Source organism: Zeus faber (genome assembly GCF_960531495.2).
Source record: "Zeus faber genome assembly, chromosome: 22".
NCBI lineage: Eukaryota > Metazoa > Chordata > Actinopteri > Zeiformes > Zeidae > Zeus > Zeus faber.
In genome coordinates this window covers 21,816,680-21,830,173 of record NC_137209.1, presented here as the reverse complement: position 1 = coordinate 21,830,173, position 13,494 = coordinate 21,816,680, and the positions used below count along the sequence as shown (strand labels likewise).

At 55.5% G+C, this 13,494-nt stretch overlaps 1 protein-coding gene across 3 annotated transcripts in view; it reads left to right on the top strand.

The window, feature by feature from the left end:
- ppargc1a (peroxisome proliferator-activated receptor gamma, coactivator 1 alpha) overlaps positions 1–13,494 on the top strand; it is a gene marked incomplete at its 5' end in the record, with an annotated part of 354,975 nt that overhangs the window by 321,977 nt on the left and 19,504 nt on the right. For 2 of the 3 annotated variants that reach the window (XM_080022954.1, XM_080022956.1), the window contains 5 exons: positions 6,626–6,820; positions 7,647–7,769; positions 9,583–9,937; positions 12,109–12,154; positions 12,479–12,552. In XM_080022954.1, the coding sequence (XP_079879080.1) occupies positions 6,626–6,820; positions 7,647–7,769; positions 9,583–9,937; positions 12,109–12,154; positions 12,479–12,552 (793 nt within the window). The remainder of the gene's footprint in view (positions 1–6,625; positions 6,821–7,646; positions 7,770–9,582; positions 9,938–12,108; positions 12,155–12,478; positions 12,553–13,494) is intronic. The other variant, XM_080022955.1, reaches the window with a different exon arrangement.

The window sequence follows — 13,494 nt, the reverse complement described above, 5'->3', positions numbered from 1 at the left end:
GTGTGTGTGCGCGCGTGTGTGTATGTGTGCGTGTGTGTGCGCCGGGCGGTGGTGGAATGTGACGACGCGCGAGCCCCTGGTTGCGACGCCCAAGTGCAAATATCAGCCAACGCTTTGCTCCGCTGCGTTTCTCCCGCGCCGCCGTCGGGTCTTGAACGCCTCTTGGCTCATTCTCGCCGCTTGTTTCCCGTTGGAAGCGTCGAGCGTCCGAGTCAGGCCGAGTACGCCTCCACGTACGAGGAACTTGACTCGGGTTTCCAACTACTCCTCGTAAAAGATATTTGCGTAAAACTATGCACATGAAACACAAAAACGTGAGCGTAAGTGTGCAGTCGGCCAGCGCCGTCTGCATTGAGGTAGAATGTGCAAGTGTAGAGGGATATCAATGAATAGTGAGTGAATGCAGTGGATGAATGAATGAATTTGGGGTTATGTGCAGGGGCACAGTCATCGTTTGAAGGGGCTGGCTGCTTAGGGAGGCCGGGGCCAAACAAGGGCGCGGAAGTGCGTGGCGCTGTCAAGTTGTCTGACAGAACTAGCTCTGCAAGCTCTGCGTGATGTTTGGACAAGTACCCAAGTATCTGTCTTTCTGTCTGTCTGTCTGTCTGTCTGTCTGTCTGTCTGTCTGTCTGTCTGTCTGTCTGTCTGTCTGTCTGTCTGTCTGTCTGTCTGTCTGTCTGTCCGTCCGTCCGTCCATCCATCTCCTCCACTCCCCCCTAAATCTCGACACAGCTGAGTGACAGATGGCACTTCCTGGTTACCGCAGGAAGCGGCAGCCTTGTCAAAAACCGTAGTGACGCCTGACATCTAAATGACGGCCCGGGGCCAGGCGGCCATTTTGGTTCGTACGTTTCAGCCAAAGAAAAAATCCAACCCCCCCCCCCCAGGTCGAGGGGATAATGACACCACGGCCAGTTACAGGACAGCTGGATGTGTGTGTGTGTGTGTGTGTGTGTGTGTGTGTGTGTGGGGGGGGGAACTAGTTTTGGGACATTGTGTTACTCCGTTGACTCGAGGAAGCAACAAGGATGCTGTAGGCGCCAAAACAATCTATTAGCGGCCCAATCGCAGCCTCGGCCGCGTTGTCAGTTTACCATTTAGTTTCGTGATTTAACATGACATCCCCACGCACTCACACACCCACACACACACACACACACACACACACACACACACACACACACACACACACACACACACACACACACACACACACACACACACACACACACACACACACAAAGACTTAACACTGTTATGTATGGCTAGGATGCCTTGTGCAGCCCATAATCACACTCTCTCCATCTCAGTAAGCCGGTGCTAAATGACCACACGTCTCTGGCGGCTGCCATGATTTGTCTCTCTCCCTCCCTCTGTCTCTCTCTCTCTCTCCCCCTCTCCCCCTCTCCCCCTCACATCGTGCCACACCTCTCCTCACTCACCCCTCACCTTCCCCCCTCCCCCTCCTCCTCCCGCCATATGTTGTGCCTGAGTGACCGTCGGACGTGTCGGGTCCGGTTAACGCCGAAGCGGCGACGCGGCCGTAATCATCAGGTCGGGCGGTAATGCAGAACAACGTTATTTGTTTATGGAATCCAAAACCCCCCCACCCCCACCAGAAATACCCCCACCCCCCGAACAGCCCAGTCTCTGGCAGTAGCCGCGTCTCGTTTCGACCATTCTGACCTCGCGAGGGAACGCTTTTTTGGCTTTTTGAAAACCTGACAGGACGGAGAGAGCAGGGAAACGAAAAGAGAGAGAGAGAGAGAGAGAGAGAGAGAGGAAAAAACGGAGGAGGAAAAAAAAAAGGGGAAACACCGAGACGAAGCAGCGCCATTAAATTGTCAGAGGCTCGGATTTTAACTCCGGAGAAGTCGGGGGCGGCCGACTCGCCAGGAATCGGATGGTTTCCCCTTTCAGAATGGATGGGCTTGGCTGTCCTTTCGGCCTGTTTGCGGAGGAGAGAGAGGGAGAGCGAGAGAGCGCCAGAGAGAGGGAGGGAGGGAGGGAGGGAGCGCAAATAAACGTCATTTTTAATACCAGATGACCCATTTAGTCCGAGATTTTCCCTTTTAATCTTCCCCAAATCCAGGGTGTCTGGATGGCATCTTCTTTTTATCTGCGGTTCTGCTGTTTCCATCCCTTCTAGACCTCCTCCTCTTCCTCCTCTTCCTCCTCCTCCTCGTCCTCCTCCTTCCACCTCATCAGCGCCGTTTGTGCCGAAAAATCTCGTCAGAAAAATCGCGAGACCCGGCGAGCTCGCTCAGCAGCCCCGGGGCGTGCGGATTCAATTTGGATACGCTTGCCGCCGCGTTCGGCACCGAGTGCCGGAAATAAAATCGATGGAGTGAAATAAATTAAAATAAATAAGAGGACACGCCCCTGCCTCCCCATTATCAGCGGCGTGAATGGTATCTAGCTGGAACACGGTGACACCGGTGCCAGGCTCAATAAAAAGGGCGACGGCAAGGACGCTTTCAGAGACGCCCGGCGCTGATAACAAAAGGGCCTCACCTGATAATGAACAACCAGAGTTTGGATTTCCTTTCTCCGCCCCGTGGGGGGGGGGGGGGGTGGAGGAGCGAGGTGGTGTTGAGGGCGGGGGGCCACAGCCAGCACTTGCCAGAATGTTTTATGGCTAATTGAAGCGGTTGGAATAAAACAGCCCACAAATGGCAGCCTTTAGAACTGGAGCGGGGTTAATATATTGTGATCCCACATTTAGCTCAGTGTTGTTAAGATCCCACTGGGTGGGGGCCATTAGGGGGGGCCGGGGGGGGGCTGTTGTTTCTCTGCCGTCTCCCTTTGTCCGCCCCGTCCCCCCCTAATGGCCCCCACCCATCTTAACAACACTGAGCCGCTTCTCTCCTCTCTCGCCGGCCGTCATGGCGGCCGGCGGGGTCGGGGCCTTTTCGCCGGGGGCCAGCCCTGGCGGCGTCGCCTTTCGGCCGCGTCCACGCCCCGCCCAGATGGGCCTGGCGCCCGGAAATCCGCCGGCGCCCGCCCCATCCCCCCCTCCCCTCCCCAAGCGAGCGTTCACCGAGGGCTGCTCTTTACCCGGCTTCTCAAAATCCCCACTTGGCCTTTGAGTGGCTCCACTAGAGCCGCAGTCTGGTTTGAAGCGTGATCGTCACGACTCAGGGTTTTACGAGTGTCCCTTTCGGAGCGCCGGAGTCCCCTCCGGGTTATCTGGGGGGCCACGGCGTGCAGCCGGCAGGAGCTTGCCAAACGCTGGAAGGTTTTTTTTTCCCTTTTCGCCGCCCTCCCTTTTCCCGCCTGGATCCAACCCCGCCTACCGCCCGGCGTCTGGGGTACGGCGGACGCATTTCCAGGACACACGAAAAGCGGGACCCCCTCAAGAGGGTGACTGAGAGGGCGTCCCCGTCATGACGGTGGAGGGTTTTTCATTTTTTTTTTTTTTTCCGCTTCGTTCAATACGGTGACGGAGATGCAGCGGGGGTCGCCTATAGAGCGCGCCCACGGCCCATGCCCACGCCCACACTCAATTCACAGTGTATCATCATATGTACGCGCCGAAAACCGAGACGGATTGGGAGTGGATGTTGAGAACCGGGACACTTGGGTGTTTCACAGATGTCCGTCGGGACTCGGGACGCGCAGCTCGGAAAAACCGGGACCGGCCCCGCTCACCGCATTCTGGCGTAGACGTCGCCGCAAACGCCATGCGTTGTTTGGGTTCGGACTTTAATCCGCCGAGGTGAATCAAACAAGCGTCCAGATTCGGTCGAACGGCTGCGGCGGCTGAGCCCGGCCAGATGGCTCCGTCCGTTCAAGGCCCATTTGGGATCATCTGAAATGATGCCGCTTTCAGTTCCTCAACCGCCAACGCACGTTTGGGCTGAGGAGAGGCCCCGGCTTCATCGGCTGTTGTTGTCCGCCCCGCTTGGCGCGCCGTTAATAAATGAGGATGCCGGAAAACGGTGAACGGTAACACGGCGTTCCACCGCGGTGGATCCGAAGGCCCCGCGTAAGTAATTAGACGGCGTGCCACCCCGCGGGAGGCAATTTCCTGCGAGGCATTTAGCTGGCAACGTGACGTAGCCCCGTGTCTCCGCCGCATTATCTCTGTGAAATATGTCCCCTTTTTTAAAAATCATTTCTCCGATAACGACCGAGCGCCGGCGTCGTTAGGAGAATACTTTCCCGTCGGAGATATCTGTAACCGCCAAACAAACCAGAGGGAGAAGAATGGCCCCGGCTGCTCCCCAGACGAGGTATGCCTGTCCCGTGAGCCCGTGTGGTGTTGACTGGTGGAGCTTCTTTTGGGCTAAGTAGCGGTCGCCCCAATCAAGAGCGGCGGAGAACGCTCCGGCTGGGCGTAGCCATCACGGCACGGGCGTCGCCTGGAGATGCTGATGACAGGCCAATTTAGGAGTAAATGGCGAGTGCCTGAATGGAGGGCATGAATGCCACTGCTAAAGCAACTTTAGGGGTAAATGCCGAGGGCCCGAATGGAGGGGAGCGCAGAACGCTGCGGCTGGGGGTCGCCATCGCAACATGGCTGCACGCGGCGCATCTCAGAGTGATGCTAACGCTAAAGCTAATTTAGCGAGGGGCCAGTGGAGAGGAGGGTGGGAGGTTGTCCCTTTATCTTGCCGTTGCCGGCGCGTCCTCGCGGGGCCCCGGCCGCAGCAACGCCCGCCGCTCGCCGCGTCGCTCTCTCTCTGTCGGTCTCTCTCTCTCTCTCTCTCTGTCTCTCTCTTTCTCTCTCTGTCTCTCTCTTTCTCTCTCTGTCTCTCTCTCTCTGTCGGTCTCTCTCTCTCTGTCTCTCTCTCTGTCTCTCTCTCTGTCTCTCGCTCTGTCTCTCTCTCTCCTCACACTCTGTCTTCCTCTTCCCCTCCATCTTCTTCACCCTCCATCTTCTTCACCTACTTCTCCCTCCCCTCCATCTTCTTCCCTTTCTTTATTCTTCTCCTCCATCTTCTTCACCTCCTTCTGCCTCCCCTCCATCTTCTTCCCCTCCCTCTCCTTCCCCTGCACGCAATTATTTTGTTGGGTGGTGTCAGCTCCCTCTCAGTTATTATCCTCAGAACACCTCCCTTGTTGACACGGGGCCGCTCACATCCCTCCATCACCGGCCTCCCACCAACAAGCGCTTCACCGCGCTGCCTCTCCCTCGCTCTCCCTCGCTCTCTCTCTTCCTCTCTCCCTCCCGCTCCCTCCCTCAGTCTCTCTCTCCACCCCTCTCGCTCTCTCTTCCCCTCTCTCTCCATCCCCCTCCCTCCCTCTCTCTCTCTCTCTCAACATCTCTGCATTTTTCTCCCCCTCTGTCACGCACACACACCCCCTCCCTCTCCCTCTCTCTCTTCCTCTCTCTCTCCACCCCTCTCGCTCTCTCTATCTTCCTCCCTGCCTCTCCCTTCCTATCTCTCTCTCTCTCTCTCTCTCTCTCTCAACATCTCTCTGCATTTTTCTCCCCGTCTGTCACGCACACCCTCCCTCCCTCTCTCTCGCTCTCCCTCTCTCTTCCTCCCTCCCTCACCCTCCCTCTCTCCCTCTCCCTTCCTCCCTTCTCTCCCTCCGTCTCTCTCTCTCTCAACATCTCTCTGCATTTTTCTCCCCATCTGTCACGCACACACACCCTCTCTCTCTCCCTCTCCCTCTCTCTCCTCCTCTCTCTCTCTCTCCCTCTCTCTCTCTCTCTCTCCCTCCCTCTCTCTCTCTTTCTCTCTTTTCCTCTTCCTCTCTCCCTCTCTCTCTCCCTCCCTCTCTCTCTCTGGGTTATAATCCGGTGCATGCAGCCGGGGAGTCGGAACATCAAAGAGGAAGCGTCTGGCACCCACCAGATTTATTTTCATGAAAAGTTGATGGTCGCGCCGTCACGCCGGCACTTTAGAAATACCACGTTCATCTAGCATTAGCGGGGTCGCTAATTCGCCCCATCCCACGATTGCTTGCAAACATCTTGTCGGCAAACTGATCATCCCTGTCTCTGAGGAGGAGGGGGAGGAGGAGGAGGAGGGCGAGGGGAGGTGACGAGACGCAACTTCTACCTATTGTTTCTCTCACTTCAACCCGCACACACACACACACACACACACACACACACACACACACACACACACACACTCGTGCGCGCACACACACGCAGATAAGCACGCACACACACACACACACACACACATACAAACACACACACAAGCTTGCGCGCACACACACACACACACACACACACACACACCATCCCTTTCTTCCCTAGATACTTGCTGTGTGTCAGCCCTGGTAATGGGTTTCTTAGGGGAGATATTATTTTGGGTCCAGTAAGCTGCATGCTTAAAATATGAGTGACAGCCCTGACTCACAGCGAGAGAATTTCGGCTTTTTTTTTCCTTTTCTTTTTTATTTTATTTTTTATTCTAACGGCGGCTAGAAAAGAGGCAGCTCTGCCTGTGCCGCTGACGCCGATGCTGATGCTGATGTTGGTGTTGACGCCGATGCCGCCCCCCCCCCCCCTCAAAAAAGTCTTTCCACTCTGTTAACAATAAAAATAACCCTTCCTCCCCAACTTTACCCAAGTAAAAACAAAACGCTGCTCCCGACCAACTAAAATGTCCTGTTTTTTCTCCCCTTTCTCTCCGCCCCTGCCCCCCTCTCCATCCCTAAGAAGATAGATGAGGAAAATGAGGCCAACTTGCTGGCAGTGCTTACAGAGACCCTGGACAGCATCCCGGTGGATGAGGACGGATTGCCTTCGTTTGAGGCCCTGGCGGACGGGGACGTGACCAATGCCAGCGCGCGGAGCTGCCCCTCCTCCCCCGGCGGCTCACCGCGGACCCCCGAGCCAGAGGAGCCTTCCCTGGTGAGACCACTGCACCGCCGCCGCAGCCCTCCCCGGCCGTCCAACCGCTCCGCTGGCCGCCGACTCTAGATAAGCCGCTGCCACCGGTCGCTGGGCGCCGAAAAACAGCGTTTCCCTTCCTTCCCCATGAGCCTTTGCGACGTCCAAGGACAGTGCACGTACGCGTGCACGGAAAAGGGCCCTTTCAGGGCAAACGGAGTAAAAAAGTAGTAGTTTACCGTGGGCGGTTGATAGAGGGGTACCTTCGAAGTAATAACCACCACGCCCCCTTTGGTTTGGTTTTGGATGAAAAGGCTCCCTCTATGAGAATTTCCTGGTCTTTTTCTTTTTCTTTATTTTTTTATTGATTCCTTTTTACTATACCTCTACGCCACATCTTAGCGGCGTGGCGGGCGGGGCGTTCCTCTCACTCGGAGGCTTTGACCCAAAATGTTGTTCTGTTTTGTTCTGTCATAGTCCATTTTATTCCATGCCGGTCCCCTTTCGAGATGACCTTTACCCAAGTGCCCCGGCAATGTTTATTCAATCACAGCGGAGAAGCCCGGGCTCTGTGTACCCATAAACACCTCCTCTCTCTCTCGCTCGCTCTCTCTCTCTCTCTCTCTCGCTCTCTTTTCTCCTTACTTGTCCTTTAAAGTTATCGAAACTGGTTTGAAATCCCGCCCGGCGACAGGGCTCTGGAATTACTTTTGGCGTCCTGTCCTCGGCGGTTTCACGCTGTCTGTCAACCTCCGCTGCAGAAGGAGAGCGTCCGCTTTGCATAACGCCAAATAACCCTCGCTCTCTCCGGCCCTCTGTCCCTCTCTCTCCTTGGGTCCGTCTGCAGCTGAAGAAGCTGCTGCTTGCTCCAGCAAACTCCCAGCTCAGCTATAATCAATACACAGGTGGCAAAGCACAGGACCATGCAGCCGCTAGCAGCCACCGCAGCAGACCACCTGCCGTCATCAAGGTGGGCGCCAGCACACACACACACACACACGCACGTGCACACACATGCGATCACACACCACCATACACGCATACACACACACACACACACACACACACACTCATTTACCGTACGGTAGGCACCATGCCTTCGTTTTTTCGATCTTTCGTTTGTTCACTCGTTCGTTCCAACGTACGCAGACACACACACACACACACACACACACACACACACACGAACAAGCCCAAGCATCCATCCACACACACACACACACACACACGAACAAGCCCAAGCATCCATCCACACACACACACACACACGAACAAGCCCAAGCATCCATCCACACACACACACACACACGAACAAGCCCAAGCATCCACACCCACACACACACACATCCACACACACATCCGCACACAGTCTTAGATACACAAATGGAAAGAAGCCTCTATGCATATAGCACACACACACACACACACACACACACACACACACACACACACACACACACACACACCTAGATACATAAATGCACACACCTTTATTTCTTTCCTTCTTTCTTTCTTTCTTTCTTTCTCTCCCTCCCTCTCTCTCTCTCGTGGTGGTTTGGAGGATGTTGGCCTCGTGTTGGCCTCAGCACTTCCTCCCTGGGGTGTGTGTGTGCGTGTGTGTGTGTGTGTGGGGGGGGTGTAGTCCTGGTAATGAAAACAGGCTGATTGCCGTTGGGCTTTCCCGCGCCAGGCGTCGGCACCGTTGTCTCATTAGCCGCGGCACTTATCTGCCCGGGTACGGTGGCTGTCGCTAAAAAGAAGAAGGAAGAACGAACGAAAGAATAAAACGACATAAATAAAAAGAAATGGGGGAGAAAAAAAAATCTCTCTCCTTGAGATTGATCTCTGGAGACGCCGACATCTCCGGATATCAAGCTCGGTGTTGGCGTGAAAACGGCTTATTTTATTTATTTATTTATTTATTTTAACGAACCCCCTCCTATTTTTCGGGGGGTTGATTGAGATTAATGGCCGCCAGTTTGAGTATCATAGGCTCAGGAATGTGAATTAAATGAAGGATGTGATTTTGGGTAATCTGTTTTGCGGCACCGTGCCAAAACATGATGGATTCTCTCGACAAGTTTGCTGTTATTTACCGCCGCGCAAACAGAACAACTCGTTTACTATCTCTTGTTTGCGGGAGCATGACGGGAATCTACATTTTAATACGCCGCCGGTGCTTTTAAAAGCCTCCCAATCCCAGGAAAAATATCAAATTGCGTCTTGCCGCTCGTATTGTTTGGTAAACAGCGCACGGGCGTACGGATCCTCGCGCCAAGTTTGTGTGCGCGCGCGCGTGTGTGTGTGTGTGTTCGTGCGCGCGCGCGTTCAGTGCGTCAACCTTCCTGGCTCCGTCTATTTTCATACTGTGCCTTTGAGTCATCCATTTCTGGAGCACGGCGAATCAGGGCCCCCGGAGGACACACCGTGCACCAAGAGAGGAAGCGGCACGGGGGGCACCCAAGGGTGGAGGGAGGAGGGTGGAGAGGGGGCACAATTAAGATGATGGGCAGACTGTGCTCCCGCCGCCGCCGCACAGACTGCCGGCTGACCTCTGGGCCGAGCATCTCTCTCTCCCTCTCACTCCCTCCCTCCCTCCCTCTCTCTTCCTCTCTCCGCCTCTCTCTGGTTATCCATCCCCGTTTCCTCCTGGAAGTTCCCCAACAAAAGGGCCCAACACCGCCGGGGGCCGCGGCGAAACAAATGTGTATATTTTAGATTGATCCTCCCTCTCTCTCGCTCTCTCTCTCTCTCTCTCTCTCTCTCGCCCCCCCCCCCTCCAGACGGAGAGCCCCTGGAGCGTCAAAGCCCGGGGGGGCTCGGGCCAGCAGAGCCGCCCAGTGAGGCGGCCGTGCACCGAGCTGCTCAAGTACCTGACGGCCACCGACGACATCCTGCTTCACGCCAAAGCCGGCGACGCCAAGAGCGCCTGGGGGGGGGCGGGCGGCGGCGGCAGGGACAAGAACGGCCTCGGCCTCGGCGCCTCGTCCTCCTCGTCGTCGTCGCCGTCCTCCTCGTCAACGTCCTCCTTCTCCTCCCTCTCCTCCTGCACCTCCTCCTCCTCCGCCTCCGCCTCCTCCGCCGCTAAGAAGAAGTCGGCCGCGCAGGCCCAGCAGCAGCAGCAGCAGCACCAGCGAGGTGAGGGCGGGGCTGCAGGCCAGTGTAGTGTGGCTGGTGTTGGGGCTGGGAAGTGGCGGCGTTGCGCACATGATGCCGGGGCGGAGGAGTCGGAGGGTGCTCCCGTCCCCACGGGCCGCAGGAGCCTCGCCTGCGGCCACGCCCGCCCCAAACTGGAGCACAGTGGGCCGCCCAGTGAAGAAGGAAGGCCGCCAGGCGACGCGGGCCGCCTGGCCGCCGCTAGGTTCATTAGGTACATGCATTCCTATTCCCTCCCTCCCCGAGAGGCGAGTCACGGCTGCGAGCATTGCCAAAAGGCTGCGGGCGCCACCCGGGCTAGCGAGGGCCGGGGCAGGCTAGGGCGTAGTAGCAGTAGTAGTAGTGCCGCCGTGCCTGCGACACTCAAGCACGTCACGGTGTCAATTAAGAAACGAGACGTGAAGCCGGGGCACCCCTTACTGAGCCGGCTGCTCACCTCCAGACAGAGGCCCGCCCGCTACCGGGCCCACCTACTGCCACCCTCTATTAGCTCCCCCACTCCCACCAAGAGCAAATTAACAGAGCGGAACGCTGTCGAGGAGACAGACGAGGAGGGGGAGTCGACAGGGAGGGCCGATCCGGACGGGCGGGGCGCCGGGCGGGCCGAGGGGCCCGGCTCGGAGCCCCCGCCTCCGGGCCCGTCCGACTGGGTCAGCCAGTCGTACTCCGAGCTAGAACTGGGCTTTGGGCTAGAGCTGGGATGGACGAGCCACGGGGGCTTTGGGGAGGATGTTGACCATGATGTTGTCGATGATGATGATGATGATGATGATGACCATGTAACGGGCAGCCCGGCCGCAGTGCTCTCACGGGGCCCGCCGAGCCCGCTCTTCCCAGACACTAGATTTGCGGAGCACGCCCCTCCCCGGCTCACAGGGGGGCTGGGGCGCCCACTCAGGCAGGCACTCAGCGAGCACCCCGATGACCAGGGCCTACTGTTGTTAGGTAATCATTGCTGCATCCCCCCCACCGCCCTTGTATCTGCTCTCTCTTCTCCCGCTCCCGCTCTAACCCCTTTCCCAGTTTGACTTCACGACTAACCCCCCTGTCCTAATTTGAACGGTCACTCTGAGGGCCACCCAACCGGCAACAATGGCAACAAACAAGAACAGCCTGCTAGCCCGAACTTTCTCCGCTATCTCTCTCTCTCCCTCTCTCTCCCTGGTCCCAGAGGCTTTCTGTCTGATTGGAAACTGGTTCTCGAAACAAAACCAAATTTTTTTTTTAAATAAAATAAAATAAAATGAGGAGATGGGGGGGGAAAGGAGCGGGGGGGGTGGGGGGTAGCCTTGTCTCGCTTTATCCCGGCGCTCACAAAGTCAGCCCTCGAACCAGGTTTTAGTGTCGGGGCTGGGCGCCGCTCTTTAGCCACTCTGGTGGTTTTACCCCGAACCACCCCACCCCACAACCCCCCCGCTCCCCCCCCATGAAAAAAACCCCCAAAAACAAAATCCAAAAAGCCAACGCTCCCATAGCTAGAGCAAAGCACGGCCAGAGCCTCGGGCAACTGCACAAGCTTTCTTGACTCTCCTTTCTTCCTTCCTGTGTTATCGTTCTTCTCCTCTGCTATTGGTGCATGCGATGATTTCTGGGATTGGGGAACGGGTCGTGGGGGGCGGGGCGGGGCGGGGCGGGGCTCACTCATTGTCATGTGTCCTGTCTGTGGCGTCGTTCTGGATTTCGTTTCTATTTTTTTTGTAATTCTTTTGTTTTTTATTTCTTTTTTTTTTTTTGTCTTATCGTCACCTTTTGGTTCCTTTCCCTTTTCTGTTTGTTGTCCTGTCGAGCCGAACGCACCCCAGACGCTATGTGCCATCACCTCATCCTGCCTCATGGAGTGAACAGTCTAGGACTGAGAAAATAGTTTTTTTTTGTTTTTTTTTAGTCCCAAAAGAAAAGATAAACAGAACAGAAGCACCGCAACAGGTTCAATCTTAAAAAAAAATAAAAAATAAAAAATAAACCCCATAATGCTTTGTAAGACAGTGGTAGTGGTAGCTCTTTCTAACTGGGGAGTGGGTGTTTTTGTAGTCGTCCTTTGCTGTTAATGATCCAATTTGAGATTGATTTTTGCAGAATGTGGACCTGTTCTCTTCTGCCTCCGGTGTTCACACTTGGGTCAATAATTACCCGTGCTCCTTTGTGTTCTGCAGCCAATCCAACCACCTTGCCACTTCCTTTGACCCCCGAGTCTCCAAAGTAAGTGTGAGCAGCTTTTTCCCGCCTTCTACTAGCCGAGAAAAAAGACAAAAAACAACAACAAATGGAAAAAAAAAAAAAAACAACAGAGGAATAGATGAATACCAGCAAAATAACAAACCATGAATGACGAGACTGAACAGAACAGAGGGATAGGAGAAAGAGCGTACGGACTAACACCCGGAAGATGAGGCATTTCTGTTACTCTCATTTCCATTTCTTAGATCACGACCGAAAAAAAAAAAAAACCACACACAAAAAAAAAAAAAAGAAAGAACCCACTCACAAAGCAAACCCCTGCTTGGCTTTGTCTTGTCCTTCCAGTGACCACAAGGGATCACCGTTTGGGAACAAAACCATTGAACGCACATTGAGTGTGGAGATCGCTGGAACCCCTGGTAAGACCTTTTGCTTTGTTGTTGTTGTGTTGTTTGTTTGTTTTTTTTGTTGTGTTTTTTATGTCCGAGCCGGGGCCCCCGGTGTGCGGCACGCACCTGCGCCTTTTTTTTTTTTTTTTTTTTTTTGCACGGTGGCGTCGGGAGCTCCTCGCTGCAGTATGGGCGAGGGGGGCGTGTTCTTACCCCGGATAAAAGCTTTATCACCATTAATTTTTTCTTTTACGCCGTCTCCGCAGGAGGCACAAACGGGTCCTCGGAGACGGGTGAAGGGGCTCAGCCCCGCACCGCTGGGGGGGGGCGACCCGTCGCGGAGGCCGTTGCGTCAGGGTTCACGGTTCAAGGTGAAGTCGGGAACGTTTTTATGTTCCCGACTATTGATTAGGCTTTCCAATCTCCTTAGGGTTTATTGGAGAGAGAGAGAGAGAGAGAGAGAGAGAGGGACCCGCTATCCACACACACACACACGCAGTGAAGAGTTAACACGCCGCCGCTCCTCCTCCCCTCGTCCGGACCCTCCTGCTCTCCGGGGGCTGCCTTAGCCACGACGTCACCGTGTGACCGACGCAGCAGTGCTATCGTTTAAATTGGTTTTGCCGTGTGATTCACTTCTGCCGATATAATCTGCCTCCTGCTTTCTCTTAGTCCTTTTAAAGCGGGTCCAGGTAATCCGACTGAGCGCGCGCGGGTCATTGTGCGTCGCCGGGGCCCTTCTTGTGTCTGGGAAGGAACGGCGTTTGCGGTGACGGTGTCAACCCGCCCGCGGCGGATCATGATCCTCATCTCTTTATTCGGGGGATAATTATTAATTACCCGCCATCGCAAGAACTCCACTGGATAGAGATTGAAGCCGGGGGAGATATCGAGATCCGAGGTCGATCATAAAACAAAATGGCTGCCCTCACAATGTCAGGCGCTGCACCACCGCTGCACCGGCGGTGGAGG